We start from the raw sequence: 26,608 nt of genomic DNA on the forward strand, positions 1-26,608 counted from the left end.
CTCATGTAAATAAGGTACGCTTGGGCTGTGTCCTTGGGTGAAGCCAGGTATTTTATTCATCACTTGGGCAACTTGAAATTGCTACTACCCCCCCACCGCCCCCCACTGACCCCCAGGTGACACCAGAACTGGTGAGTCTTGAATCATTTGACTTCTTAAATTGCCAGTACAGGCCACAGCTACTAGATAGCAAAGGCCAAGCCCTCTGTTTGAGAAAGGGGAGGTCCCATGCTCCCTTCTCAAGGACCACTCTTCAGATGGCCGACCACAGGCACTGGGAGGTGGGGTCCTGTGCAGTTGTTGTCATCTACTTAGGTCTTCTCAGGATGCTCTTTCAGTCAGTACCACACAGGTTCTCATGTTGACAGGTATCTCCTCTAGGGGCTCAGCACCATTACCAGGATTCAGTATTGACATTCACCAGGGTCCTGTACCCATGCTGTAAGATTCCTCTGGTGACAGTTCATGACATCACTTCCAGAATTGCACTTCCAGAGACATCCACTTAAACAATGGGGTCCCCAAAGGTACAAGACTCCTCAATGGCAAGGTTGTAGCTGGCACCCTTCCTGTCCTTGTAGGTGCTGGTCACAATTCTCATCCAGCCTCTCTCTCCCTGCAGGAGCAAAATGCAAGTATTAGCTCAAGTACACGGGCCCTGCATCCTGCCCTGCGCTCAGACTCAGACCCTGCTCTTGGTCTCTGCACTCAACCTGGCCCTGCAGGTCCTAAATGTCTGGACCAGTTACCTAGTTGTCTGTCATGCCTTCCCATGGTCCCATTCGGAAGTATCCTCTATGAAAGGTTTCACTTGGTTAATGTTCAACACATGGCCCTCTGTGCCAGTGGCAACTGATGCAAGCAAGCACGTATTCTAAACCAGGTGACGTGTCTGCCGGGTAACACCCCCAGGTGTGGCTAGTTAAGAAGAACTGACCTTTCACTTGAGCACTTGGCCCGCTCCCTGTCTATTAGTGAGGTCTGAGTCTTGAGCTATTGTGGCGAGTGCTAGGTCTTAGGAATCTGGCAGTTGTCTCCCCTGAGTTTCTGGCCCAGCTCAGAAGTCTTGTGAAAAACCTAGAGCACGTTCCTTAGGAGAGCCTGAAATAGGCAGGCGCAGGAATGAGCTGGTGGTACAGGAGGGAGGCAGTCTGCAGCAGTGCGTCCCAGCCGGGCCCAGGGCCCTTGGCAGTGTCTTGGGACAGTTTTGGTTGCAGGTGCTGAGGCCTGTGGGAGGAACTACTGGGACCTATGGGTAGAGAGCAGGGAAGCTGCCAGGAAGGCAGTAACAGCCCCATGCAACAAAGGGGTCTGGCCCCAGGTGTCCTTGGTGGAGAGAGATGGCTTCACCGAGAAGCTCTCAATTCAAGGCCACAGTTCTCAGGGAGACATCAAGAGAGCCACAGGCGAGAGGAGTGTGGACTCCATTTTCTAGGTCTGACCTGATGAAAGGGAAAATGTCTTACCCACGGTTCGCCCCATGAATTCCGGACAATCCAGTACTCAATCCCATCACTGCTGACACCCCAGCCAGCCACAGAGATGATATGGTTTATGTAGGCCTTGTCCTGGTACTCGGCATAGATGCCTCCGGTGTAGTTAACCAGCTTTTCTGTTGCCATTATTCCGCAGCTGCGAGCAAGCAGTTCAAATCCCCCTTACACCAGAAGAAGGTAGAGGTGGTCTGCCACTGTGAAAATCCAGCTTAGCACACATCAGGTGCCTCTGGATGGACTTTGTGGTAGCACTCCCAGTGGACGCAGCTCCGCCCCCCATCACAGCTAGGGCCTCTCCTCTATGTATCTTACCCACTGAGCCTGTGAGGGGCAGGTCAGGTACTGGCTCAGGTTTATTTCTAAGAAAACAAGTGCTTAAGGTGAGGGTAATGTGGCAGCTGGTATGAGACTAGCCAGAAGGAAAGGACGGAAATGACACAGGTGCACACACCTGACAGACCCTCACCTGATGGGGCCATTGGCGTAGATCTCTGCCATCATCTTCTCCCTCCCGGAGAGAGAGCCGTAGTCCCCGACCTTCCAGAGGGTGTAGTTCTGGATGGCATGGCACTCTTTGAATTCGGTGCAGGTCCCACACTGGTTAAACTTGTCACACTCTAGGAAAGAGCTAGAAGTCAGCGTGAGACTGTCTCCTCATTAACCCACTAACAAACATGCCCCATCCCCTCCACTTTTCTGGTTTAGTCTACTGTTCCTTAGCTAATAGCGCAAGTCATCTTGCGATCAGGTGCTGCTTAATAATGCACTTCTCTCAGCTGCAAAGGAGTTATGAAAAGCCTCCTGCAGCCGTAGCAGAGCAGACAGGGCAAGCTTTAGTGAGCATGTTGCAAGCACTCTAAAGTTGGCCTTTTTCTCTTTTCTTCAAAAGGCCAGAAGAAGGACCTTTGCACAATACTTTGTAGCTGAAAACTGAGTATAATCAAATTACTAAAACTTAAGATGATTCTGTTGCTGGCTAGTGAACACATAGGCCAATGCATTTGGTTACAAAGAAGAAACACTTGTTATTTGGTTCAAGAGGTTTCAAAAAATTAGACATTAACAAAAAGAAGAAAAAGAAAAAGAAAGTGAGGCCTTAGTCCTGCCTGATGCGTACCCCAACCCAGGGCATTCTGGTCTCTACCTGCCCTGCCCTCCACCTGCTTTTCTACCACATTTGCTGTTACTCATTCCTGCTACAACTACACATCTGCCTAGATCTACCCCCGGGAGGTAAACTCCTGGAGGATTAAAGTGCTGGTTTAATTTGTCCCTTGGAAACCAAATGCCCAGTGCCCAGCACAACTGGTAGATTTACCCACATTTGCTAATACAAAGACAAAACTGGTTTTTATTACAATCAGGTTTCTGATGAGATCCATTCACCTGTCAGGCTGGGTGGAATTAGAGGGGCCTAGCCTCAGCTGGACAACACCAGTTTGGGGATGGAATAAGGTGGACAAAGTCCCAAAGGCATTCCACAGGACAATCTGCTGGCCTTCCTTTCTCTACCTTCCCCCTTCTGGCGTCTCTGTCCTACTAGGTTTACCCAGTCAGGACAGAGGACTCAGCCAACCAGTCCAGAGAATTCTTTTGGTCTGGGCAGTAAGGCCCAGGAGGCCAGGTGAGGGACCCCCACTGGGAGACATGGAGTCAAGTGCCCTCCAGCCCTCTGATGGGGCAGCACCCTGCACAGGGCTCCTCCCACTCTTCGCTCCCTGTTCCAGGTCCAAAGCCTTGGTTTTTTTTCCCAAGCTCTTTGCTCCAGCTGTGAGAGACATCTTGGTTGGTGGCTTACAGCTGCCACTTAAGGGTCCGTGTCTGGGCTTTTTCTTTCCTTTGGTTTCCAAAGGGAACAGCACGGAAGGAATGTGCCAAGTAAAGGTCTTCAGGCCAATCTGCCCTGCTCAGCCATGCTGGGCCCAAGCTTGTTGGGGCCAGCACCAGGCTGATGCTGCAATACAGCAGAGCCCACTGATTTATAGCTCAGAACAGCAGCTTCTCACCAGCACTCCTCCCTATGTGAGGCCCACCTGCAGCTCTCTTCTACCAAAGCCCATAAAACCACCCAATGCGGATATCAGAACTCGCATACCGCATCCAGGCTTGACTTCAGGGGCAATGGGTCTGACCTGTTCTAAGGCTGGAGACCCAGAGGTGGGGTGGGGGGGTGGGGTTTGCTCTTCTGGCCTCTTCCCACACCAAGCTTTTTGTTGGTCTCAACAAGGATGATGAGCTCCAGGTTTTTGCTCTCTAGTCCCATTGGGTCCAAGATGGCCCTGGATGAGACTGGAACCAACTCTGGGAACCAGCTCTCCCTTGGGGCTGGCTTCTCTGTCCCCACCCTCTTTGGCACCCCAGTCATAGCATACACAGAGTTGGCCTGGCTTACAGACACATCTCCTTTGGAACAGGGAGTGGGGTGCGATGTGGGGCTTGGGCAAAGCCTACCTTGGTCCTTGGCTTGGTAGTTGTTGCAGGTCTCATCGGGGATGCCGTGCTGGTGGGCGTACTCCCACACTGGCAGATCGTTGCCCCCCTCGCAGGACCCGGCATTACCACAGTCGATGACATGCTGCACCGACAGCAGGGTGGGGGGCCACGCGCCTTTCCTCTTGATGTTGATGCGATCTGCAATGGTCAGTACCCTGGTCAGCATCCGCTGGTCTGAACCCAGTCCCACTTCCTCAAGTGGCACAGGAAGCCTGTATCAGGTTACAAGGTGCTGCTCGCTGTCCAGCCTCCAGCCTGTGCTCATGGCTCCAGCTGTGTGTGTCCCTTTCTGGAATGCCCCCTGCCATGCAGACCTTTTCATGGAGCCCTCAGCTCAGCTGTGACCCTTCCTGGACACAGTGGGCTGCAAGTACCTGAAAGCAGGGCCAGATGTGCAGGTCCCCAAGAAGCACTTAGCAGAAGACTGGAAAATGACTACTCACCCACCAGTACAGAGGGTGGCACCAGAGCCTTCTGCCAGATTCCCACCAGAGAGGGGCCAAGGGAGGTGTCTCCATGAGCCAGCACAGCCCAGGGAGCTGGATGACCCTCAGGGAGGGGCTGGATGCCATCCACGTTGCTAGGGAAGGCCAGCAGGGAGCCAGTTTCCAAGCTCCCCCCAGAATACAGAGGACTCTGAGCAGCCCTCACTGCCTAGGGTTACACACTGGGGGCAGCCAGGGACAGGCAGGGCAGCCACTGTACCCACTGCGGCTTGACTGATTGACCTGACCTGCTTCCCCTCCTAGAAGGGGACCCAGACCTGCTGGCCAGTCCTACTCACTCCAGGGTCATCTCACTCTCTACTCTCTGGACAGCAGCGTTACAACACACACCAGCCACCCTCATTTTCAGCCTCATCTGCTCTTCCTCTGGGTACCATGAACCCACAGCAGCCCCTCCCAGCCTGTGTCCCTCTTCCATCCCTCCTGTGACCTCCACTTCTGTGCCACCTATGTTACCTCCCAGATTCTCACCCACTTTGGTCCTGGCTCCACAAGTCCACCCATCCAATCAGAACAGGGCCTTCTGGAACCCACCCACCCACCTCATGACCTCACTGAGCATGTCGCTGAAAAACCCAAAAAGCACCTAGTCCAGCTCCCAGGTCCACAAATGTACTGCCTATGCCATTTGCAGGACGGTGCTCAGCTGCCCAGGGCACACAGGCCCAGGTCCCTCCCGTTTCCTTCCCCAGGACTTGATTCCTTCCAGCCTCCCTCCTTGCCCCCATCGGTGATGGCCCTCTGCACTTACGCAGACCTGCCTTTCTCAGAACACAGCCCAGCCACCGCCCCCCCCCCACAGCTGTGTGAGACAGGTACCCCGCTGTCTGCACATCTCTCTTCAGCTATGCCTACCTTACAGCTCTGCTGCAGTCACTCTTGTCAAGGTCCCTATCTCCATCCTCAGCCAAACAGCCTCTCCCAGCAGTGGCAGCCTTTGGGAAGCACCTCCTGCCTGGACCACCTCAGTTGCACTGGCAGCGCAGGTTTCCTAAGGCCTGCTGGGAGCCCTTCACTCCTCTCACCAACTCCCTCTGGGTGACAGCAGCCAAGGCCCAGTGGCAATGACTGGCTGGACAGTTTCAGGCCTGGCCTCTCCCTCCACATCCAACCTAGATGTCCAGATCCAAACTGACCAACTGGCTGAGGCACTACCAGGCTTCTTGACGTGACCACAAACTCCTTATTCCTCTCTACACCCCACTTCCACCCTTCTCACTTTCCCATTTCTCACAGATTTCTTTTTCTGTGGGACTGGGGTTTGAATTTAGGGCTTCATACTTGCAAAGCAGGTGCTCTGCTGCTTGAACCATGCCTCCAGTCCATTTTGCTCCGGTTATTTTGATGGGGATTTCTCGAACTATGTGCCTGGGCTGGCCTCAAACAGCGATCCTCCTGATCTTAGCCACCCAAGTAGCTAGGATTACAGGTGTGAGCTACTGGTGACAGGCTAGCAGGTTTCTATTCACATCTGCCATATGTCAGGCACTATCCTGTGTACTATACACACAGACAGAGCAAAGCAGACTACTGTCCACCTCATGGGGCTCAAACCGTTGAGAGGGAGGCAAAATGGCAAAACATACAGTGCTATGAGCACATGTCAGGGGGTGAAGTATCATTTACTTAGGGTGGCCAACAGGACATCCATCCAAGGAGGATATGGGCAGAAGAGAAACCTGGCACGACAAGGTAGCAAATGCTTTAACCTCCGCAAGAGCAGCCTGGAGTCTAGGAACTGGATGCATAGGCTCTGGTAGGTCACAAAGGGTTCTGTCTTTTATCTAAGCAAAACCATGAGAAGGTTTCAAGTGGAAAAACAGGACCAGACTTGGGTTTAAAAGGCACATTCTAGTCTTGAGACCAGGCAGGAACAAGGGCAGCAGTCAGGTCCAGTGAAGAGTGATGGCGGGCATCTTGGAGGAAGGAGTACAGGAGCCAGTTTATAGGAGGGACACAGGGAGGGGCCAGGCAGCTTCCACGCTTTTGCATGAGCATCAGCTGGGGGAAGGGCTAGAGAAAGACAGGCGGGGGGGGGGGGGCGCAGGAGTGTGAACCGGAACATCTGAGGTTGGAAGTGACAGGGATCTAGAAGACGGGGTGATAGACAGTTGGATGTGAAGTGAGTGCAGTGAAAGTTCAGACCTGGGAACTGGAAGTTTAGAAATGAGGCGAAAGCAAGGAAGACGAGAAGGGCTGGTGGGGAGGAGGAGGCGGTGAGTGTGGTGCAGTGAAGGCCACATTTCAGGGAGGTGGCAGAGCAGAGTCAAGCAGGAGGCCTGCGGACATAGCTGTCTGCCTCTGCCCACCAGCGGCCCCGTGACTGCGGCAGGAACGGTGGAGTGGTAGAAATGGAAGTGAAGCCAGCATGGGCTCAAGAAAGGAGAGGAAGGAGGCTGGAGTGGGAAGGAGGAGGGACTTCAGATCCCCCTGTGAGAGCCAGGAATTGGAGTGGTAGGAGGTAGGCTGAGACCAAGGGTCACTGTTTGGGGTGGGAGAGCCTCTTGAGGGGATGAAGATGGCTTCCTATGACAGGGAGGGGTGGCCTCAGCGAGGGACTTAGATGCAAATTCTGGCCCCATTGCTGCAGTGGCTGGCACATGGCCACATAGAAGTCCCCTTTGGTGGCTTCTCCCGTCTCAGTGAAAGAGGAAGCAAGGTCTGCAGCCGAAGATCTCAGGAGCTTAAGAAGAAGGAGGGGTGCAGCAGCCACCTGTCTGGAGACGTTCCATCTCAGAATGTGGTAGGTTGCCACTTCGGCAGGGCCCAACACCCACCCAAGAGGGGACAAAGCCCAACCAGCCTCTAGCCATTTCCCAGTGCCCTGTAATCTTCTGCAACGCAAACAATATCATGTGACTCCTACACAGCCCTAGTGACCTTCTTAGTCACTCGGTCCCTGCTGAGAAGGCCCTTTCGCTTCCCCAATGGCAGCTCCGCCACCCACTCCAGGGAGCATTCTTGGACTTTGCTCAATCCTCTACCTTCAGGCCCACTCATACCCCATCTGCCTGGTCCAGTAACTCCAGACCTTCCATTTCTTAAGATGGTAGCTCAGCCCTTCCTTCCAGAAGGGTTAGAAGTATGTTCCAGTCCCCTGGGGCCTCCTCACCAGTCCCCAAAGAGACAGGACCAGGCCACCAGAGGAGATTCTGCTAGATGCCCCAGACCCTATGCTGCCAGGACCTCTTCGCCCTAGAGACAGCCCAGGTTTCTGGGGCTGAATCCCAGCTGTCACTCACACTATGCCCAAGTCTCCACACCTTCCACAAAGAGAATTAGTTTACTAGTCTGCAAACAGAGTGAGCCTGGCAGCTAAGAGGCCTAAATAAGCTGCAGCCACACTACCACTAACCCTCAGCACAGGCCTGGCTAGAGAGATACCAAACCAGGGGAGAAAACAGCACCGAGCTGGGCCAAACTTCCAGTCAGGGCAAATCGCTTCTCCACTGGAAGTCAGGTTCCTGGACCGGGGCTACAGGAGATGGCAGGGCCCTTCCCAAGAGTTATGGGTGGGCCTGGAGCTCCTCTGCTTTCATCTTTTCTCCCATTGGGTGCAGGAGCACTCACGATGGTGCTCAGATCCATGCTCCCTCCTGGCCCTGTGTCTTCCTGTCCTCACTGGGGCCCACAAGGCTAAGGTCCAGATGAGAAAGCTGGCCAGGCTGAGAGCAGTGACCAGATTAGGTGGGTGGCTGCAGGTGGCCAATCTCACTCAATATTTCAAGTGCAGGACAATGTTTGTCTCAAACATTAACTGCTACTGAGAAGCAGTTTCACTTCCCTGTCCTCAGAGACAGGCTGGGGACTCGGGGATTTTGCATTTTTGGTTCCATCCCAATGGCTGAATGTTTGGGGGAGAGAGGGCATCTGTGAGCTCTTGTCACCAAGCTTCAGTCCCAGTCCTGCCTGGCACCCAGAGGCCCCAGCAGGCCCACAGTGGAGACTCTGTGGAATGACCCAGCTTGAGTCTCCTTGGCAGAGGGAAATGCCCAGGCTGAATCCTGGTACAGAATCATAGGCTGCGGACCCCGGGGCTATGGTGGCCTGTGTTCACCAGGAGGCAGCCTGGACAGTCAAGTGGCAGCTACCCACCTGCCATGGCGCTGGTGCTGCCGTGGGCCCAGCAGGAGCCACAGTACTGGGGGATGTGTTGGTTCCTGGTGACGCTGACATAGTTGACACCATCCACGTTGCGCCAGTCCCAGTTCTTGGGGAGGTCGGATGGGGTCAGATACTCATGAGGCCTGGGGTATGTCCTGGGAAGAAACCAACCCATCAAAGTCAGTACTGGAGCTCCTAGGCCCTTTCCCGCCATGGGCGTGGGAGTTAGAGCCTCCATCCCCAGGTGAGGCAACAGACCCAGCACCATCAGACTGTGAAAGAGGCAGGGCGCTCCCGAAATTAGAGAACCCTAGTGCTCTCCAAGCAATGCCAGTCAGTGGTGCAAGGTCCAAAGGTCAGACGGGTGCGTGGGAGCGCGTCCCTGAGGGAATGCAGATGGCCCTAGCTGGCAGACACTAGTGCACCCCCGCCTATGAGAGTGAGCCCCAAAGCCGAGGGGCCGGATCAGGGCTTCCCAGGCCTAGGGAGGCAGGGCGCCTCGGTTCCTGGGACCCCCAAAGAGGCTGGGTCCCAGGACGCCGGAGTGCGCGCCTCGCCCGGGTTCGGGCCTGTCCCCAACCCAGCCACCGCCTCGCGCCCACCTGCGCCCCAGCTGTGCCAGCCGGTCGCCACGCAAGGGCCGGTAGCAGCCCTGGCCCGGGCGGAAGTGGAGCCCGGCCCGCGCCGCGCCCGCCAGCAGCACGAGCAGCAGCAGCGTCGGCCGCACCGGCCCGGACGACGCCATGCTTGCGCTGCGGGTCCCGCTCCGGATCCTCGACCTCGCACCGGCTCCCGCTCGGGTCCGCGCCGCGCCCTCGACCCCGCGCCCCGACCCGGCCCACGCGCCAGGCCGGCCCCGCCCGGCCCTTTAGGTAACGCGGCGGCCGGACACACCCCCGGGGCGGGGCCGTCCCGCGACCGCTCTGCCCCGCCCCGCCCCGCCCCGCGCCCCGGGCCCCGGGTCGCCCGAGCTGGGAGTCACGCACGAGGTCACGTGGCCAAGATCCCAGCTCTGACCCCACCACCAGCCACCGTGGTTGAGTGGCTTCACGAGTGTGTGAGTGTCAAACTTAACTCATTTTCTTGGGGTCCCCATGCCCTGGCGTGGGGTGAGGGGCCCCAGCCCAGGATTCTTGGGGCCCTGTTCTGGAGAGATGCCCCTAGCATCCCAACTGCGCCAGGCTTCCCCTAGGAACTCTATGGATTCCCCAAGTCCTGGCCGGAGGCCTCCGACCCCACAGAATTGGGGCTTTCTGAACCTTTTCCCAAAGGCCCAGGCCCTCTCTGGAAAGATGATTATCAGTCACAGGAAGCAAGATCCTTCTAGAAAGTGCCCCCAAAGGAAAATTTTGCTTGGCACTTAAGTCATGAGTTCTGCACTGGACTCCCAAGGATTCTTGGAAAGGCTTCCTGCTAAGCCGACTTCACGAATGAGGGACCAAAAGCAGAAGTGAGACCCTGGGACTCAGTTTCATAATTGAAGGTTTCTCCCTCCCTTATGTGCCCCGTGAGGGGTAGTCACTGTCAGCAAGCCACAGAATACTTTCCTCCATCTTGTAAGAAAAGGGCCCAGGCCTCTTGCTTTTGGGTCTCCATAGGCCTGGGATCTGAGGCCCTTGGGAAGCTCACTTTGCTTTTCCCTTGCTCTCTGCACACTTGCCAGACCCCCTCACCACACACACATCTTCCTCTGCTTAGAATCACATTGGCTGCCTGCCAGTTACCTCCAAGACCACTCTTGGGAATCCCAGAAGGACTGGGGATTCCTGACACCTCCTGTCAGAGCAGAGCAAGGTCTCAGACGGAAAAGCCAGGCTCAGCTGAACAGTGGTCACTGAGGTAAAGCGTAGACACAGGGCTCTGTCTATTGGTGTTTTTGTCTTTGGAAGGATTTTCCATAATTCCTCCCCTCGGCCAGGCGCGGGGAGGTGGGTGGGGTGAGTGAGGCACCCTCAAATCCTGGGAGGAGTGCTCCAGTTGGAGCTGTGGGTGCTGGAGACCCCACTCCAAGGCTAGTTCTCCCCAACAGAGAGAAGCCTCAGCTTGGCTGCAAAGGCCTGTGCTTGGTGTGGGGGGACGAAGGGTGGGAAGGGACTCACCAGCTCCACTTTTGCTCCCTCCTTCTCCTCTCTGGCCTCCACGCCTGAAGGGAACCAGGTCATTCCCAGGATAAAGAAAGCTGGGCTCCATTGGCCCTCCGATGTCATCAAATAGGGTCTACTGAAGTGGTAAGCTTTTTTTGTCTCCTTTAAAGAAAAAGCTAGGAACTGGGGATGCAGCTTAGGGGCAGAACATGTACTTAGCCTGCCCCGGGTCTTGAGTTCAGTCTCCAGCACCACAAAATAAGCAAATTAATCTTGCAAAAAAAGAAAAAACTAAAAACCCTATCTGTGGGGCAAAACACCCCAAGTAGATAGTCAGGATCTGAGTGGTACAAAAGTCCAAACCACATTCTTCAACACAGGAAACGGGAGGAGAGAGAGAGAGAGAGGGAGAGAGGACATGCCGGGGCTCTCGTCCCTAATGCTGCAAGCAGACATGCTGAACTCATGGCGCTTCCTGTCAGGTGGCGTTGGGATACCTGGGGTACTCTGAAGACACCCTGAGATTCTCAAAGCAGGTCCTCCACACATAGAAGGCTTGGAGGCAGTCAAGACCTGCAGTGGTGGACATGTGACCCCAGCAGTCACACAGTGCCCCAAGCTCAAAAGAGCCCCCACACTAGGTGTAATGAAGGAGGCTCTGCAAATTATGTAGTTGTTCTGATGATCTCATGTCACCTGCCAGCCCCAGGGGAGGGTCATCGAAGATAATAAGCACTCACAGTTCTGCTCCATAAGCACAGGTCGTGAAGTAACTCTTTGAATGAATCTCACTGAACGCAGGTTAAAGGGAGGGGCATTTTAGGCTGGTAAGGAATAAGACATCCAAAATATACCAGCTGGGCTGGCAGAGTGGCTCAAGCAGTAAAAGCACCTGCCTAGCAAGCATGAGGCTATGAGTTCAAACCCCAGTGCCACCTAAATAATAAAATAAAAAAAATTTAAAAACAAAATGGACAAGCAGTGACCCACTGGGGTTTCCCTAACACAGGCCAGGAGAGGAAGGGAGGGGGTCCACACATTGATTTTCAAGCCAAGAAGAAGGAAGTGAGATTGTGACTCACTTGCTGTCTACTTTTCAGCCCCTTGTGATGGGTCAGACCCAGCAAAGCCAAGTGTGTCAGGTGATCTTCCCTCTGAGCTTGGCTCTGGTCTGGTGGGTGCATATCCACCTGATAGTCTGCTTTGAGAAGCCCTGTTGAACTGCATCACTTTGCAGGTCACTAAAGTTGAGTTGGAGGGATCCTTTCAGTAAATCCCTGAGCTTGTTCTGCCTGGGGTGGCCACTGACCCAACCAAATTCAAATTCCAGTGCTGCTATTAGTGAACTCTTTGGCCCAAGGAGTTCTCTGGAGGGCCCACAGGTAAAGTGAGAAGGTTGTTGGGACCACAGCAGTGGAGGAGCACAGAGAACCTGCTGGACTGGCTGCCTGCCAGACCCTTGCTGAAGGTTGAGTTTATCCCCAGGGCCTTTCTTTTAAAGTAGACTCACCTGCCTGGCAGCCTAGGAACTCCTGGAAACCTGAAAGGTGTGTTTCTCAACACCACTGCACTGCGGGTGTCAGTGAGGTCATTTTGGGGGTAGTGACTCATCTCCTCTGGGTCTGGAACGGAGGAGCTCAGGGCAGGGCCTGGCACCTTCCTACCTGGGAGGCCCTACTTGTTTGGTCCTTGCTTCTAGTAACTGTTCTATAAGAAGTGTGTGTCTCTGCCATTCAGCTTGGGGCAGAATCAAGCAGGTATGTCAGGGCTAGCCATTTGCCCTGTAAACTGTTCTTTGCCTGAGAAACTGGCCATCTGCCCTAGGCTGTTCTTAGAGGTAACTGAGTCATTCCTGCTCCTGACGTGCTTAAGAGCAGAGGGCTGAGCAGATGACGTGCTGGAGGACTCTAAAGTCCTCCTTTGAGCCTTGCCACAACCGTGTGTGTGTGTGTGTGTGTGTGTGTGTGTAGATTCTATTGTCCCATTTTACAGATGGGAAGACCAAGCCTCCAGAGAAGTCAAGAGACCTACACTTAGTATGAGGCTCCTGAGTGCAGATTTGAATATAATATTTTTATGAAAAAAAAGTCCCATAAAGTCTCCTGGAAAACACATGATCCAAGGCCACAGACACAAAAGCCTATTCATTTCTAAAAATAATTTGATCTTCCCCTTGTCCTTATAAAGAGCAAGACACATATTTTCTAGTTAGGCCAGGGCCAGCCCACCTTGCCAATCTGAGAAGAGAATGCAGAGAGTTGGGGCTTACCATGAAGTGACCTCAAAATCCTTTCTGCTCACTTTCCTTCATGCTGTATTGTCTGGCTCCCACCCAAGCGAGCTGCACACACTTCCTCTTATTCCACATTCCCGAGTGGAACCACTTCCTGGATACGACATTTGTTTTGATGGCTGCTGACAGTATTCAGGAGGCCCTCAGGCTTGCAGGGCATGATGGCTTCCTCACGGGCTGCAGCCTCATCTCCAACCCCTCTGTGGATGGTTAGAAGAGCGCCGAGGCTTGCCATGGACCCTGCCATTGTCCACAAACACATACTGCAGCATACCTGGGCCTGCTTGCACAGTGACCTGATCAAAATCACTTGTCCTCTAAATTCAGGCCTTTAGCATGTATTTGGTGGCACCTAGCATAGAGCAGACTTCTGTTTTAGCAAGCAAGGTCCCTGCCTGCGAGGAGCTTGCATTCTGCTGAGGGAACACACGGAAAAGCTCAGGAGGTAGACAGGGCTTGGAAACGGATAAAACAGGAACTCTTAGTGACGGGCCCCTGGAGAATTTGGTCTGGAACCATTCTCTTAGATATCCTATGAGCTGGGATTGAGTGTGTGAAACTGCCTTGGTAGGTGGGCACATTTGGCAGGTGTGATGAACCAGGGGAAGCCCATGGGGAGGTCCCAGGAGAGCTGTCAGACCACCAGGCTATAGGCATTGATACCCCACACAGGTATCCAGGACTCCTCACCACAGCTGGGCCAAGGCTTGAACCCTTCCACCCATCTCTCCTTATTCCCTCCTTTCCTGGCCTTTTCTGCCCTTCCCTGGTTCCCTGCCCAGGTTGTTTCCCAATCCTGTATCATATCAGCCACATAAGAGGATTGGATTTTACCCCTGTTGTCTCTAGTTTCAGGAAGGCAGTGGGTGAGACCTGGTCACCAGAAGGATGGCATGGAAGGAAGTAGGTCCTAAAAGTCCATTAGGGGCTAATCCCAGTGCTGTGGCGGGGATTGCTGACAGCAATGGCCTAAGAGGACAGGACACAGCTCTGCACCAGAGGGATGGGAGGCTGGTCATACACACTCAGGGCTTCTTGGCTGCCCTACTGGAGGCAGGCTGGCTGGCCGGCCTGCCCCTGACACCTGGAACAGTGACCCTAACTGGGAGAGTACATTTATGGCTCACCAAGCTGTCCTCAGGCTTGGGTGACTCAGTTCCCTCCCCAAACCTCCTCCTCTGTTTCTATAAGATGGAAAGACACTCACCTGGCTAAGGTGGTGGTTGCATGATGGCCAAGTACAGCAGTGTAGGAGAGGTGGTGGCAGAGAGATGGGCGAAGGCCACAGAATGGAAAGCTAGTTCTCTGGTCACCCTCCAAGTCCCTGGAGGGCGGGGCCCATACTTTTTGCTCTTCTAACATCCCTCAAACTCTCCGAACAGTACTCTGCTAATATTTGTTGGGCAAACGAATGCACTTCCGAGATTCGAAAAACAGATTTCTTGGACAAACACGAGGCCTGAAGAAGTGTGTATTTCTGTTTGATTTTGGCTCCAGGTGCTGGCTGGTATTCTGTTTATCTCTGTTCACACCACAGTTGCTTATCAGTAGCTGCACACCTGGGGAGAAAGGTGGAAGATGCAGTTGAGAAGGCTGGTGCATCATTACCTTCAAATCACAGCCGGAGTCACCCCACTCAGGGGAAGTGGAGTGTATGTGTGTTTCCACCTGTAAATCAGAGAAGTCACAGTTCAGGAGGCTGCTGTCAAGGTTCCCAAGAGGTGGCCAGGCATTTGCACAGTCTGTGACTACACCAGGATGGCCAGCGGGGTGGTGTTGGGCATTGTAGGTCTCTATTTTAGTATTGGGAGAAGGCCAAAGACTCCCCCATAAAGCAAGTAACAAAACGGCCGTGTCTTCCCAGCCCCTGTCCTCTTGAAGTTACTTATTCATCCTCCTAGAACTTTCTTTTCCAGAAAGAGAACACACATGGAAGCAGGGTGCAGGAAAGTGGAGCTCCACTCATCTGAGGGGCTGCCTACACTCTCTGAGTCACTCATAACAGCCCCTCGGATGTCATTTACTTGCTAAGACGTTTGGAAAAATTTCTGTGTCTGAATCACAAGCAAACACTATAATTCAACAATCTTCTCTGAGTTATTCAAGGAACTTGAACGCACTCCGAAGGGGCAGATGAAATCAATGAATTCTCTGTTTTTCTCCTAATTGTATTTCATTTGCCAAGCAGAGGGTGGGGGAGCTCCATCTGACCCCTGGGGCAGCTCATGGGGGAAGTCTGGAAGTGGCCGATTGGGGGTTTTCTGGGTGACACTGGCTTTTCTTATCTTCTCAGTTCTGTTCCCGTAATAAACCCCAGTATCATCCAGGAAAAGGCTTGCTACCATTCTCTTCTTGTGGACTACTAATTGAGACAGCCTGCAGGACATGGTCTCAGGTGAAGGGCCGTTTGGTCCTGATTAATAATCTCAGCATCTCTGCAACTGCATGCACAGCATGCTAAGATGAGCCCTTGCTTCTACCCTCTGTCCCTTTGGGCAAGGCCAGGTGAAACTCTACCCTTGAAGGCAGTCACTGCTAACCTGCCTGTGCCACAGCCTCTCTCTGGGGGCAGAATACAACTTTGTTATTCATCATAGATGGTCACTTCTAGCCACTTGCCAAAGTTCAGAGCTTGGGGTCATCATCTGCCTGGCAGAAAAGCTGTCTTGGGGATGATGTTGGCCTCTCCAGGGGCACCACCCAGCTGTGTCCTGGAAAGGGCCACTTGTATTGGTCTAAGGCCGGGGCAACTGCACATCCATACTTCACCGGCATGTACCATATTGGTAGTCAGAGGAGAGCTCTTTCCTCAGGAGAACTGGCACCTTCAGAAGTAAGGACAACAGAGCTGAGATGGATAGATGGCTGTTTCAGAGTCACTGCTTTTCCTACCCTCTGCTCTGCCCAGACATTGTAATTCAGATAGCTCTCTGTACTCGTGACAGTATCAGAGCTGACAAGCAGCTCTGTCCAGGTGTTGAACGGATGACTCTGTCTACACAGGCAGGCTTGCAACTCACTGCCTGCAAGGCAGGTGTGTGTGTGTGTGTGTGTGTGTGTGTGTGCTCCATAGACAGCTCGTCCTCACAACACACTTGTGCCTGGGGACCGTTATCCCGTCTTACAGATGAAAAAGTTCAGGGGTAGGGAGGGTCCTCCTTAGTGGTGGAACTGGACTTCAGCCTGAGAGGACCTGCCAGCTCTCCCCTGCCTGGCATCTGCCCCTACCCTGTCCTCTCAGCAGCCCAGCCTTCGAAGCTCGGCACCTGGCCGAGACTGAATCAACACTGCCGGCGATACAGGAATCAAAGCAAACAGGGCTTCTCTTTTCTTCCCCCTTTTTGCCAACTACCCCATTAACAGAAAAGCCTTTTAAGCATCCATCTGGAAGCCATGCTTTCCCCTCCCTAAGCAAACTGAGAGTGACCAAGAGGAATGTGCTCCAGAGAGGAGGGCTGGGGGGGCACCCTGGCACACTGGGTCCTGCTCATACAGCGAAGAATGAACACAAGGAGATCAAAAATGCCCTCTGGCCCAGCCCAGCAGTCCCTGAGCTGGGCAGTGTGCAGCCACATGGGCCCCTTTCAGCAGCTCTGCTCAGAGGCCCGGGCCGTCATGGCAGGGTAATAGCCCACTGTGGCTGTTCCCCCTCCAAACTCTGCCTTATGGCAGGGTTTCTTGGAAAAGCTTACACTTTCAGCCTAGACCACCTCTTAGGGAAGGGATGAAAAAGTCCTTGGGCACCTCGTCCCCACCCCACCATTAGAAGGTCACACTCCTGAATAAACACATTACTGGCTTTAAGAAAACTTGCCGTTCTGAGCATTGCTGCTCAAACTCACCCAGCTGCTGGTGTGCACTCAACAAACATTTGCTGAGTCCCTATTATATATCTGGCACTTTGGGGACTCAAAGGTGACATGACACTGGCAGCTCCCTGCTGGTCAGGAGATAAGGCACATGCACAAGTAATTAGCAAGCAGAGCCCACTGTGGCCACTGTAGATTTAAGGGCTTTCAGGGGTCCTTGGTGAGGGCGTGGCAGTAGAAGCTGCATCTGAGCTGTGGTAGGTCTTGTAGGTAGGGGGCTCCACCAAGAGGGAAAAAGGACGGAGGGAGGGAGGGAGGGGGGCTCAGAGCTGAGGCAGGGGACAGTCAGCTTCTGTGGAAGTTGAACTGTCTTCTGTGTGCGCTTCTTAGCTTATGAAAACACTGAGGAGTACAAATGAATTTCTATTTGATTTTACACATGCTGCTCTTTACCAGAAGCATCAGAGAATTGTGTGGTCATTCAGGTTTAAGTAGAAAGAAATTCCAAACCTACTGAGACATGGCAAGAGGGTAGCTTGTGTGCTGACTTTGAAGAGATTCACCAGTGGGTCACATCAGGCTACATTTGCTTACCTCCTTTCTCTACACTGACCACATCGTCACTGTGGTTATGGTACAGAGTGAGTGGCTGGCATAACAACTTGACTCTGAAGTGCTCCCAGGTGTAGTTTCTTCTGAAAACAAGGACTTCCACTCACAGAACCACAGTGCTATTGGTCAAAGTCAAGAAACAGAACATGGATGCAATGTTGGTATCCGGTATTCATAGTCGATATTTTGACAGGTGTCCTAACAATGTCCCTTAGAGCAGTTCCTTTCCCTGTTACAGATCTGGCCAGGATCTGGGTCACTTAATGGGCATCCAGGTAATACTGGAGAACTGCACACTTGACCCTGAGCTCTCAGGACAGCCTCTCGCAGGTCCGGGTTTCTCTTGTGGTTTAGAGCCCAGGCCCTTACACATGGAGGCCAAATTCTAGTGGAATAAGAAGCAGTTCCCTCATGCTCCATCATTACTCACCTTCCTGTTGGGGTTCCTGAACACACTGTGGGCCCCACAAGGCCTGAAGAGAGCATTCAGGGACAGGGCTCAGGGACAGGACTCAGGGATCGATCTCAGGCTCAGAACAGGGGCTAGAGTTCCAGGGTTTGGCTCCAATGACTCACCCAAGGTCAGGGGTCTTGTGGAGGCAAGGAGGAGGCATCAGGGACTCTGGTCCTAAGTCTAGGGTCATGTCACCTTGGGGTCCACATCCTGGGGGCCATCTCTCCGGTCTTGTCTTAACACAGTATTTCTGAGGATCAAAGTCTGGAAAAAGGCTGGCAGGACAGTTTGGAGCCAGGTTGTGAAAGATATGGAGTCTTTCTCTCTTGAGGCAGGATTGATATGGATATATACATATCTATAGATAGATATCTATATATATGCCTCAAACTCATGACCCTCCTCCTCAGGCTCCCGAGCACTGAGATTACAGACATGCTGCACCACGGCACCACGCCTGGTTTGTATTTTCTCTTGATGGTGGTTTCTTGAGCTCCTAAAAAAATCACGTCGCCTTTACAGCTTTGGTCAAGTTCAAAAAGGAAGTTTTCTTCCATGATCATTTTACTATTGTAAGTACTAGTTACTTCTATTAACATTACAGTTTATAATTTAAAAAATAAAACCCGTCCACTCATGTTTTCCCCCAAGGTCACCTGAGTGCTGCTAGTGGCTTTCAAATTGCTCCTTAGGAAGCATGGTGGGAGATCACAGGTCCACTGATAAGTTTAAATGAAATGATCGCTTGGGCAGAGAAAACTCTTCCAAGGTCCCACCACCCTCAGGGAGCTGGGAGCCACCACTCAGTTGTCATACATGGGCATCAGGACCACAGTTGGTGTCCAGAGGCTACCATGGCAAGTGCTGTGAGTAGGGACAGCTGTAGTGTCTGTGCAGAGGTGGCCTTTGGTCTTGTGCCCACAGTCTGGGAAATGACTGGGCAATATTTGCCAGGAGAGGAAAAGCATCCCCCCTTCTGAAGGATGATAGGCAGAGGGCAGGGAAGGCTGGATCTGGGCCCTGGGCTGGACACACCCTTGGGCTGACTGGAAGGGTGGCTTGGTTAGCCAGTCCCACCAGTGCTCACACAGAGAAGGCAGCTGTCTTAGAGTCTGAGCCTTCTGAGATCTTACCCTCGGCCTCCAAGCAAGGATGAGAGAAATTCTGCACATTCAGATCGGCCAGTGTGGCAACCAGATTGGAACCAAGGTAGGTAAAACCTGACTGCACTACTTGTGCAGCTTCCCACAGCCTACAGATGTAGTCCAACCAAGATCAGCAGGGAAGACGAGACTTGCAGGAAACATCACTTGGTCACCATATTTGGCTTATTACACAAGGTCTTTGGAGACTTAGATAGTTAATGTAACTAATGCTAACTGCGTTGTCGTGAAGTGTAGAACACCTGTCAACCATTTTCCTCCTTTCTTTTTTTGCGGCACTGGGGTTTGAACTCAGGGGTTTCACACTTGCTAGGCAGGCGCTCTACCACTTGAGCCACTCCATCAGCCCTCAACCATTCTACTTTTATCATCTTAGTAAAGAACTTTTCATATCTAAAAACAGTAATTGGTCTTAAAAGAGCTTTCTGAAGTTTGTTGGGAGTTTTTTATGCCGTGTCTCTACGGTGTCTTTTTCCTTCCTGTCCATGTCTAGGTGGTGAAGACAATGTTGTTTTAGTATACAACAGAAAAGCAGAGTGGCAAACCCAAAATAAAGCTGCTGTGTACAATGGCAGAATTAAAACAGATCCTCTGACATATTAGTCTTTCTGTCTTCTGCCCTCCCTCCTGCTTAAATTTGGCTATGAAGTACCTGCTCCATTCAGACAGTCAGCATTAAGAAGACAGGTGCTAGAGGCCAAAATCTATAATCTTGTGAGTAGGGTCAGCTGCAGCGTCTGTGCAGAGGTGGCCTTTGGTCTTGTGCCCACAGTCTGGGAAATGACTGGGCAATATTCTGATTTCGAGATGAACACCTGTGTAGCATCTATGTTACTTGTTCTCTTTGCTATTTTGAAATTACATTTACTAACATGAATTGCATTAAAAGCAAGGTTTTAAAACACTTGCATTAAAAGACTTTAGTTTCTTCATAGCAGCATTCCTAACGAAGGCCAAAAGGTGAAGACAACCCAAATGTCCACTGACAGATGAATACTGGATAAAGACAATGTGGTCTATCCACACAATGGAATATTATGTAGCCTTAAAAAGATAGAAAACTGTTAATTCTAGCTACTCAGGAGGCAGAGACCAGGAGAATTGCCATTCAAAGCCAGCCTGGGGAAATAGTTCTCAAGACCCTATCTCAAGAAAACCCATCACAAAAAAGGGTTGATAGAGTGGCTCGAGGTGTAGGCCCTGAGTTCAAACCCCAGTACCGCACACAAAAAAAGATGGAAAAATCTTTAAAAAAATCTTTTAGGTGTGATAAAATGCACATTGCATAAAACTGACCTTCTTGACCTTTTTTTGTAGTTTAATTCACTAGTGTTGAGAACATTCATATTCATCCTCCAGAATGTCTTAGAAAATGGAAACTTTGTCCCCATTAAACCCTCATTCCTCATCCCCCTCCCTCCATTCTACCTTCTGTCTCTATGAATTCTGTCCCTCTAGGTGCCTTGTCTAAGTGGAATCATGCAGTATTTGTCCTTTTGTGCCAGCCTTATTTCCCTAAGCCTGATGATGTTCTCACCCAAATTGGAGCAGGTGTCAGAACTTTCTTTCAAATAACAGCTGCATAATATTCCATTGTGTGTATTTACCACAGATTGTCCATCCTTTTATCCATGGATGGACTTTTGGGTTGTTTCTACCTCTTGGCTGGTGTGAGAAACTCTGCTGCGAAAAAATGAAGGTGTTTTATTGTAGGTCTTTTAACCCTAGGAGGGGCCTAGAATATACTGCTTGGAAAGCAGTGGTCATCCTTACAAGCCACAGTGACAAGATGTTTGTAACTGACACACAGAGAAGTGGTGGAAGAGCCTCTGTTCTGACCTTGGAAGATAATACGGAGAGAGGCCTTGGAGAGGAAGTGCGGGGTTGAGATAGGGGCTCGCTGTGCTCCTGGATAGTGCTGTGTGGTGGTTAGAGTGATGACTTCTTATTTGGGGGTCCTAAGAATTTTGAGAAAAATTTTAATTTGTGCTGACTCAGGACTTCAATTTCCTTACTATTCCATGCCCTTCACAGTCTAGAGCTTACTGTAAAATGAGTCTTGTTATTAAGCAGAGCCTTGATATTGACACCTCTGCACAGAGGTATTTCAAAAGATATGGTTGGGAAGCTACCTCTGGGGATTCTGACCTAGGTGATATGTTTTCAGTACACTTCAATGAGGGCTTCCGCAGATGATTCAGAGGGCCGTCCCAGTGTCTGCTTCCGTGTTTGTTATGTGGGATTGGAAGTACAGGATGGTCTAAGCAGTTACAAGACAACAGCTATGCAAAATTCTGAACTGTGAATTTGTGATCATCAAAAATGTATGTTACATAAAAGCATGCTTGGAGGGGGGCATGGGCTTTTTGGAAAACTTCATGAAAAGAAACCCTCAAAGTGAAAAGATATTATTGTGAAATCAGATAAAAATTTGGTTTATTTTCATTTAATGGGATTTACGCTTTACTAGCTTAGAGCACTACCAGGCAAAATTAGTGATACATTGTCTGATGTGAAATTCTATGTGTACAATGGGCTGAATTTAATAGGGGCAAAATCCAATTTAATATTTTATGTGTTTGACATTTTACTGCAGGAGTTCAGGTGGGTATAAAATGCAGTCTCCATATTCACACTTAGTAAGGCAAAAAGTGAATTATGCTCTCGTCATTTATGAAAAGGAACAGGGAAAAGAAGAATGTCTTGCAGAGGGTCCGGCAGCCCCAGGGAAGAGCCAAGAGCACCAACTCCCTCTCCGGAGCTCTCTGGAACCTTCTGGGTCATCTTTGCACTAACCTCTCTCCTTCTGCTTTTAGTTCTGGGGGATGATCGGGGAGGAGCATGGGATTGACTGTGCTGGTGGTGACAGCGGGGCCTCTGCTCTGCAGCTGGAGAGGGTCAGCGTGTACTACAACGAAGCCTACGGTAAGACTGGCAGCCTAGTTAGCAGCGGCCCAATGACTGGGAACTGGACAAAGAAGGAACAAAAGCCCACACCACCCAAGTGTCAAACAAGTGCTGCCCAGGTCAGGGGCCAAGAGACAGGCAGCATAGCATAATCTATGGTGTGAGGGTCCCATCCCTGTGCAAGGGGCAGGACTGGGGAGGAAACCACAAAGGTCACGGTAGTTTCCGTTCCTACCTTCCTCTTTTGTGTCAATCCCAACAGGAAGGAGCACAATTTCTGTCTCAGGCAACGCAAGGAACAAAGCAGACAATGGTGGAAAAAGGATTCTTTTGGCCATTTTTTTTCCTAGCTGTCTCACAGATTTGCAGGGTTGTTGTTGGGGCAAAAGATAGGATGGGATAGTAGTTGACCTACTAAAGACCCCTTTAGAATATTCATTCTTCTTTTTAGTATTACAAGGTTCCATTTTGTAAAACATGAACTTTTAGAAAAACAGCAGTTTGCTGACTTCTTCCTATTTTTCAACACAGGTAAGAAGTATGTGCCCCGAGCGGTCCTGGTAGACCTGGAGCCTGGGACGATGGATAGCATCCGGTCCAGCAAATTAGGAGCCCTCTTTCAACCAGACAGTTTTGTCCATGGTAGGTGTTTCCACATGGCTTCATCAGGAGGAGATGAGAAAGCCTCCTAGTGCTGCCCTTCCTGCCTTACCTGCCTTTCCCTATCTACTCCTTGCCACAGGTAACTCTGGGGCTGGCAACAACTGGGCAAAAGGCCATTACACAGAGGGAGCGGAGCTGATGGAAAATGTCCTGGATGTGGTGAGGAGGGAGAGTGAGAGCTGTGATTGCCTGCAGGGCTTCCAGATAGTGCACTCCCTGGGCGGGGGCACGGGCTCAGGCATGGGCACCCTGCTCATGAGCAAGATCAGAGAGGAATACCCGGACCGGATCCTCAATTCTTTCAGTGTCATGCCGTCCCCCAAAGTGTCAGACACAGTCGTGGAGCCCTACAACGCCGTGCTGTCCATCCACCAGCTAATTGAGAATGCAGACGCCTGCTTCTGTATCGACAACGAGGCACTCTATGACATCTGCTTCCGTACGCTGAAGCTGACCACACCTACCTACGGGGATCTCAACCACTTGGTGTCCTTGACCATGAGTGGCATCACGACCTCGCTGCGCTTCCCAGGCCAGCTCAACGCAGACCTTCGCAAGCTGGCAGTCAACATGGTGCCCTTCCCCCGCCTGCACTTCTTTATGCCTGGCTTCGCCCCGCTCACAGCTCATGGCAGCCAGCAGTACCGGGCCCTCTCTGTGGCCGAGCTCACCCAGCAGATGTTTGATGCCCGCAACACCATGGCTGCCTGTGATCCACGCCATGGTCGCTACCTGACAGTGGCCTGCATCTTCCGGGGCAAGATGTCCACCAAGGAGGTGGACCAACAGCTGCTGTCTGTGCAGAGCAGGAACAGCAGCTGTTTTGTGGATTGGATCCCCAACAATGTCAAGGTGGCTGTCTGTGACATCCCGCCCCGGGGCCTGAACATGGCGGCCACCTTCATAGGCAACAGCACAGCCATCCAAGAGCTGTTCACCAGGGTTTCTGAGCACTTCTCAGCCATGTTCAAAAGGAGAGCTTTTGTTCACTGGTACACCAGTGAGGGGATGGACATAGATGAGTTTGGGGAAGCTGAGAGTGATATCCACGATCTGGTGTCTGAGTACCAACAATTTCAAGATGCTAAAGCCATGGAGGAAAATGAGGAGGCCGGGGAAGAGGAACAGACGGACGCAGATCAGGAACAGTAGCCAGAAAAGACATTGTGCAGAGCCACTCACAGAAGTTTTTCCAGGGACTCATGTCTCTCCCCCAACACTCACAGCCAGCCCTCGAAGCAGCCCAGCCAAGGAGGTGGGACAACTGATAGGTATTAGGGTCTCTGTTCAGTTACTACCCAAGAAGGGCTTGAAATCCAGTGCATTCTATTATCTTCTTTTTTAATAGCAAAGCAGACTTACCATGGAGCGCCACCTTTGTTTCAATATTAGGAAGTATTTACTGCACATCTAACCCTGTGCCAGGCATCCAGACTCCATGTATGGGTTTGCAGGTGACTGACGTTATTCACTCTTCAACTGCTTAGCAGCACTGGTAGGCACCTAGCAGCTGGGGTGGGGTGACTCTTACCTCAGCCTTTCTTCACACTGCTTGGTGTCCTGCCTTCCTGGGCCCACTGGCCTCCAGAAAAGTCAGGTGCCTAAAGATCACATGGGGACTGGAGGTGTGGCTCAAGTGGTAGAGTGCCTGCATTACAAGTGTGCAGTCCTGAGTTCAAACCTCAGTCCCACCAAAAAAAAAAAAAATCCTATAATTTGCCAGGCGCCGGTGGCTCACACCTATAATCCTAGCTGCTCAGGAGGCAGAGATCTGGAGGATCGAAGTTCAAAGTCTGGGCAAATAGTTCATGAGATCCCATCTTGAAGAACCCTATCACAAAAAATTGGGCTGGTGGAGTGGCTCAAGATTAAGGCCCTGAGTTCAAACCAGGACCTTGAAAAAAAAACCCCAAAAAACAAAAGAAAGAGCACAAGGGAGGCTCGGGGTTGGGGCTGAGGGAAACGTGAGTCAGTATCCAAGAGAGGGTGGTGAAGACTGAGTACACCTCAACACACTGACTGTAAAAGCAAAAAGGGAGGAAAAAAAGCCATGGTTCTCTTAAAAAAATCCACCCCCCTCCAAAAAAAAAGACAAGCAAAACTAAAGCGCGCCAATCCTCTGCTCTTTATTTCTTAATAACTACCTTTTGCAATTTGCCTCCACATTTTAAGCTTCTTATTAGTACTAGATTCCAGGAATGAATTGATAATCATATCTGATTTTCCTTTTAAAGGTGATTTAGTAATGTCCTTTTCATTGTCATCCCATGATCACCCCCGAAAATGTTCTGCAGCCTCCCTGCTCTATGGGAAAGGACATACCACATGCTCAGCTGTCATTCAAATGTAGGAATTAAGCAGAAACGGCCACAGTGTCCTTCTTGGTGACGGAGGACATTGTCTCATTAGGGAACTTTTACAGTTCCAATTAATTTGTAGAAGTTGCCATAAATGTTTGCCTGATGACACAGCTTTAACTATTACAAGATTTTAATCTACTCGCATTATACCAGCACCAAATACACAAGAGCATAATTAAATCATCCATAAGCCCTTAATTACAGTTTACCTATTTCTGACAATGTAGCACTGCCATCCCTTCCGGGACCAGCCGGGTCTTAATGGCCATATAGAATTACCACTGAGCTATACTATTTGGTCCACGGAAAATGTTCAGACCTCCCTGCAGGAAATATTTACTTGCAGGAAACTGGGTCCTCATCTACTGACTTGCTGCTGTAATCAGCAATAACAAAGCAGCAGGGATGGAGGAGTTGCTCATTCTGAGAAACTTCACTCTTTTCATGTGTGGAGGAGGAAATAATTAAGATATATACCAAGAGAAAATCAGGCTTTGTCGTTGGTATCTCTGATAAGTCTTCTACTCACAAAATTAAAAAGTACAAAGTTTTTAAAGCACTTTATACTTGTGTGTGGTTCAAGAAGCACTAGTTTTAGTAAGAAACTGCACCTATGCACCCTTAGTTTGAAGGTAATAACTTTCTTAGATGCTAAAAACTTACAGCCTGATTATGTAAGAACATATACATGCTTCTTCTGGCACTTTCCTTCAAAAATCTAGAAAAGCAATTAAATAAAGAAAGTTATACATTTAAATCCTTCTGAAAAAAAATTTTTGACTTATATTACTGTGTTCAATAGTAATCACTAAAGTACAAAGAAATTCAATTTCAAATGGCTGAATTGCTTTATTTCAGACTAAGTAAATTCTTTTTCTTGGAGCCTACCCACCCAGACTGATTAATTTAAGTAGTTAGAAATATTCCAAAATGCACCTCACCATCCTACTTCATATGGCACAAATAGATTAAACCAACAAGAAACTACATGCCGAGAGAAATCCACCCCTCCTGACGTTGAAGAATTTGTTCCTTTAGCAGTATGGTTGCCACGGTGACGTTGGTCTCTATGCCAGAGACGGCAGTTATTAAAATTTGAGCTTGTCTGAATCCTTCACTTGGCACACAGGACACTGCGCTTCTCCACTCCTTAAGCATCACCTAACTAGTTAATGAAATACCTACAAGTCAGTCTGATTGGGATTCACTCATCATTTGGGCAGTTGTCCTGCTCAATACTCTTCAGGGCTGGATGCCGGTTTATTTCATCACAGCCTTGGTTCAGGATTCTTTAATCTTTCCCCTATCACAAGCCCCAGCCCGTAAGTCTTACCTCTAGTCACCCCATTGGCCTTCCCTCTACTTACTTAGCTGGAAATCATTTAGCCTTCTGTTAGTTACTGTGGTACTAAAAAGGCCTTACTACCTTGTCACTCATTCACTCCTGTCCCTGTAATGAAGATGCTTGTGTCCTAGTAATTAATAGTTCTTATAGATTTTATATATGTAGTAAAAAATAAGCACCACGATTTAGTTATCTGTTCTTCAATATACTCTTTCAGTATCATTTTCATTTGGGTTGCTGGCTAAGCAGTCATCTTTCGACACTGCTATCAGACAGAATGAGGCTGGTAGACAGCAGTCACTATTCTGATGTGACTGAG

The 26,608-nt window shown here is 50.8% G+C and overlaps 2 protein-coding genes across 4 annotated transcripts; one reads left to right on the forward strand and one right to left on the reverse strand.

Annotated features, from left to right (window-relative positions):
* Window positions 1-78: 78 nt before the first annotated feature.
* On the reverse strand, window positions 79-14,530 carry Ctsz (cathepsin Z). 2 transcript variants are annotated; one of them, XM_020173631.2, is made up of 6 exons: window positions 14,184-14,530; window positions 8,591-8,754; window positions 3,948-4,127; window positions 1,963-2,113; window positions 1,467-1,632; window positions 79-616 (listed from the first exon to the last, which is right to left on the reverse strand). In XM_020173631.2, the coding sequence occupies exons 1-6, from the start codon at window positions 14,336-14,338 to the stop codon at window positions 506-508; spliced, it is 927 nt and encodes a 308-aa protein (XP_020029220.1). In that variant the 5' UTR covers window positions 14,339-14,530; the 3' UTR covers window positions 79-505. The 2 variants fall into 2 exon arrangements, with proteins under 2 accessions (XP_020029220.1, XP_020029221.1); XM_020173632.2 differs by lacking the exon at window positions 14,184-14,530 and adding an exon at window positions 9,202-9,441 and having other exon boundaries at window positions 80-616.
* Tubb1 (tubulin beta 1 class VI) lies at window positions 7,041-25,773 on the forward strand. Of its 2 annotated transcripts, none has more exons than XM_074075036.1 (4): window positions 7,041-7,238; window positions 21,831-21,939; window positions 22,453-22,563; window positions 22,664-25,773. In XM_074075036.1, the coding sequence occupies exons 1-4, from the start codon at window positions 7,059-7,061 to the stop codon at window positions 23,734-23,736; spliced, it is 1,473 nt and encodes a 490-aa protein (XP_073931137.1). In that variant the 5' UTR covers window positions 7,041-7,058; the 3' UTR covers window positions 23,737-25,773. The 2 variants fall into 2 exon arrangements, with proteins under 2 accessions (XP_073931137.1, XP_020029217.1); XM_020173628.2 differs by lacking the exon at window positions 7,041-7,238 and adding an exon at window positions 18,729-19,060.
* Window positions 25,774-26,608: the final 835 nt, after the last annotated feature.

Source organism: Castor canadensis, chromosome 5 (assembly GCF_047511655.1).
Source record: "Castor canadensis chromosome 5, mCasCan1.hap1v2, whole genome shotgun sequence".
Taxonomy (NCBI): Eukaryota; Metazoa; Chordata; class Mammalia; order Rodentia; family Castoridae; genus Castor; species Castor canadensis.

Bases quoted from the DNA above. Each gene is read 5' to 3' on its own strand.
- Ctsz (XM_020173631.2), bottom strand. From the start codon at position 14,338: ATGTTAGAAGAGCAAAAAGTATGGGCCCCGCCCTCCAGGGACTTGGAG. The intron at 8,755-14,183 runs GTGAGTGTCTTT...GTTTCTTCCCAG, and splicing joins GCAACCACCACCTTAGCCAG to GACATACCCCAGGCCTCATG. The intron at 1,633-1,962 runs GTGAGGGTCTGT...GCTTGCTCGCAG, and splicing joins TACGCCAATGGCCCCATCAG to CTGCGGAATAATGGCAACAG.
- Tubb1 (XM_074075036.1), top strand. From the start codon at position 7,059: ATGCAAATTCTGGCCCCATTGCTGCAGTGGCTGGCACATGGCCACATA. The intron at 7,239-21,830 runs GTAGGTTGCCAC...TTCTGCTTTTAG, and splicing joins ACGTTCCATCTCAGAATGTG to TTCTGGGGGATGATCGGGGA. The intron at 21,940-22,452 runs GTAAGACTGGCA...TTTTCAACACAG, and splicing joins GTACTACAACGAAGCCTACG to GTAAGAAGTATGTGCCCCGA.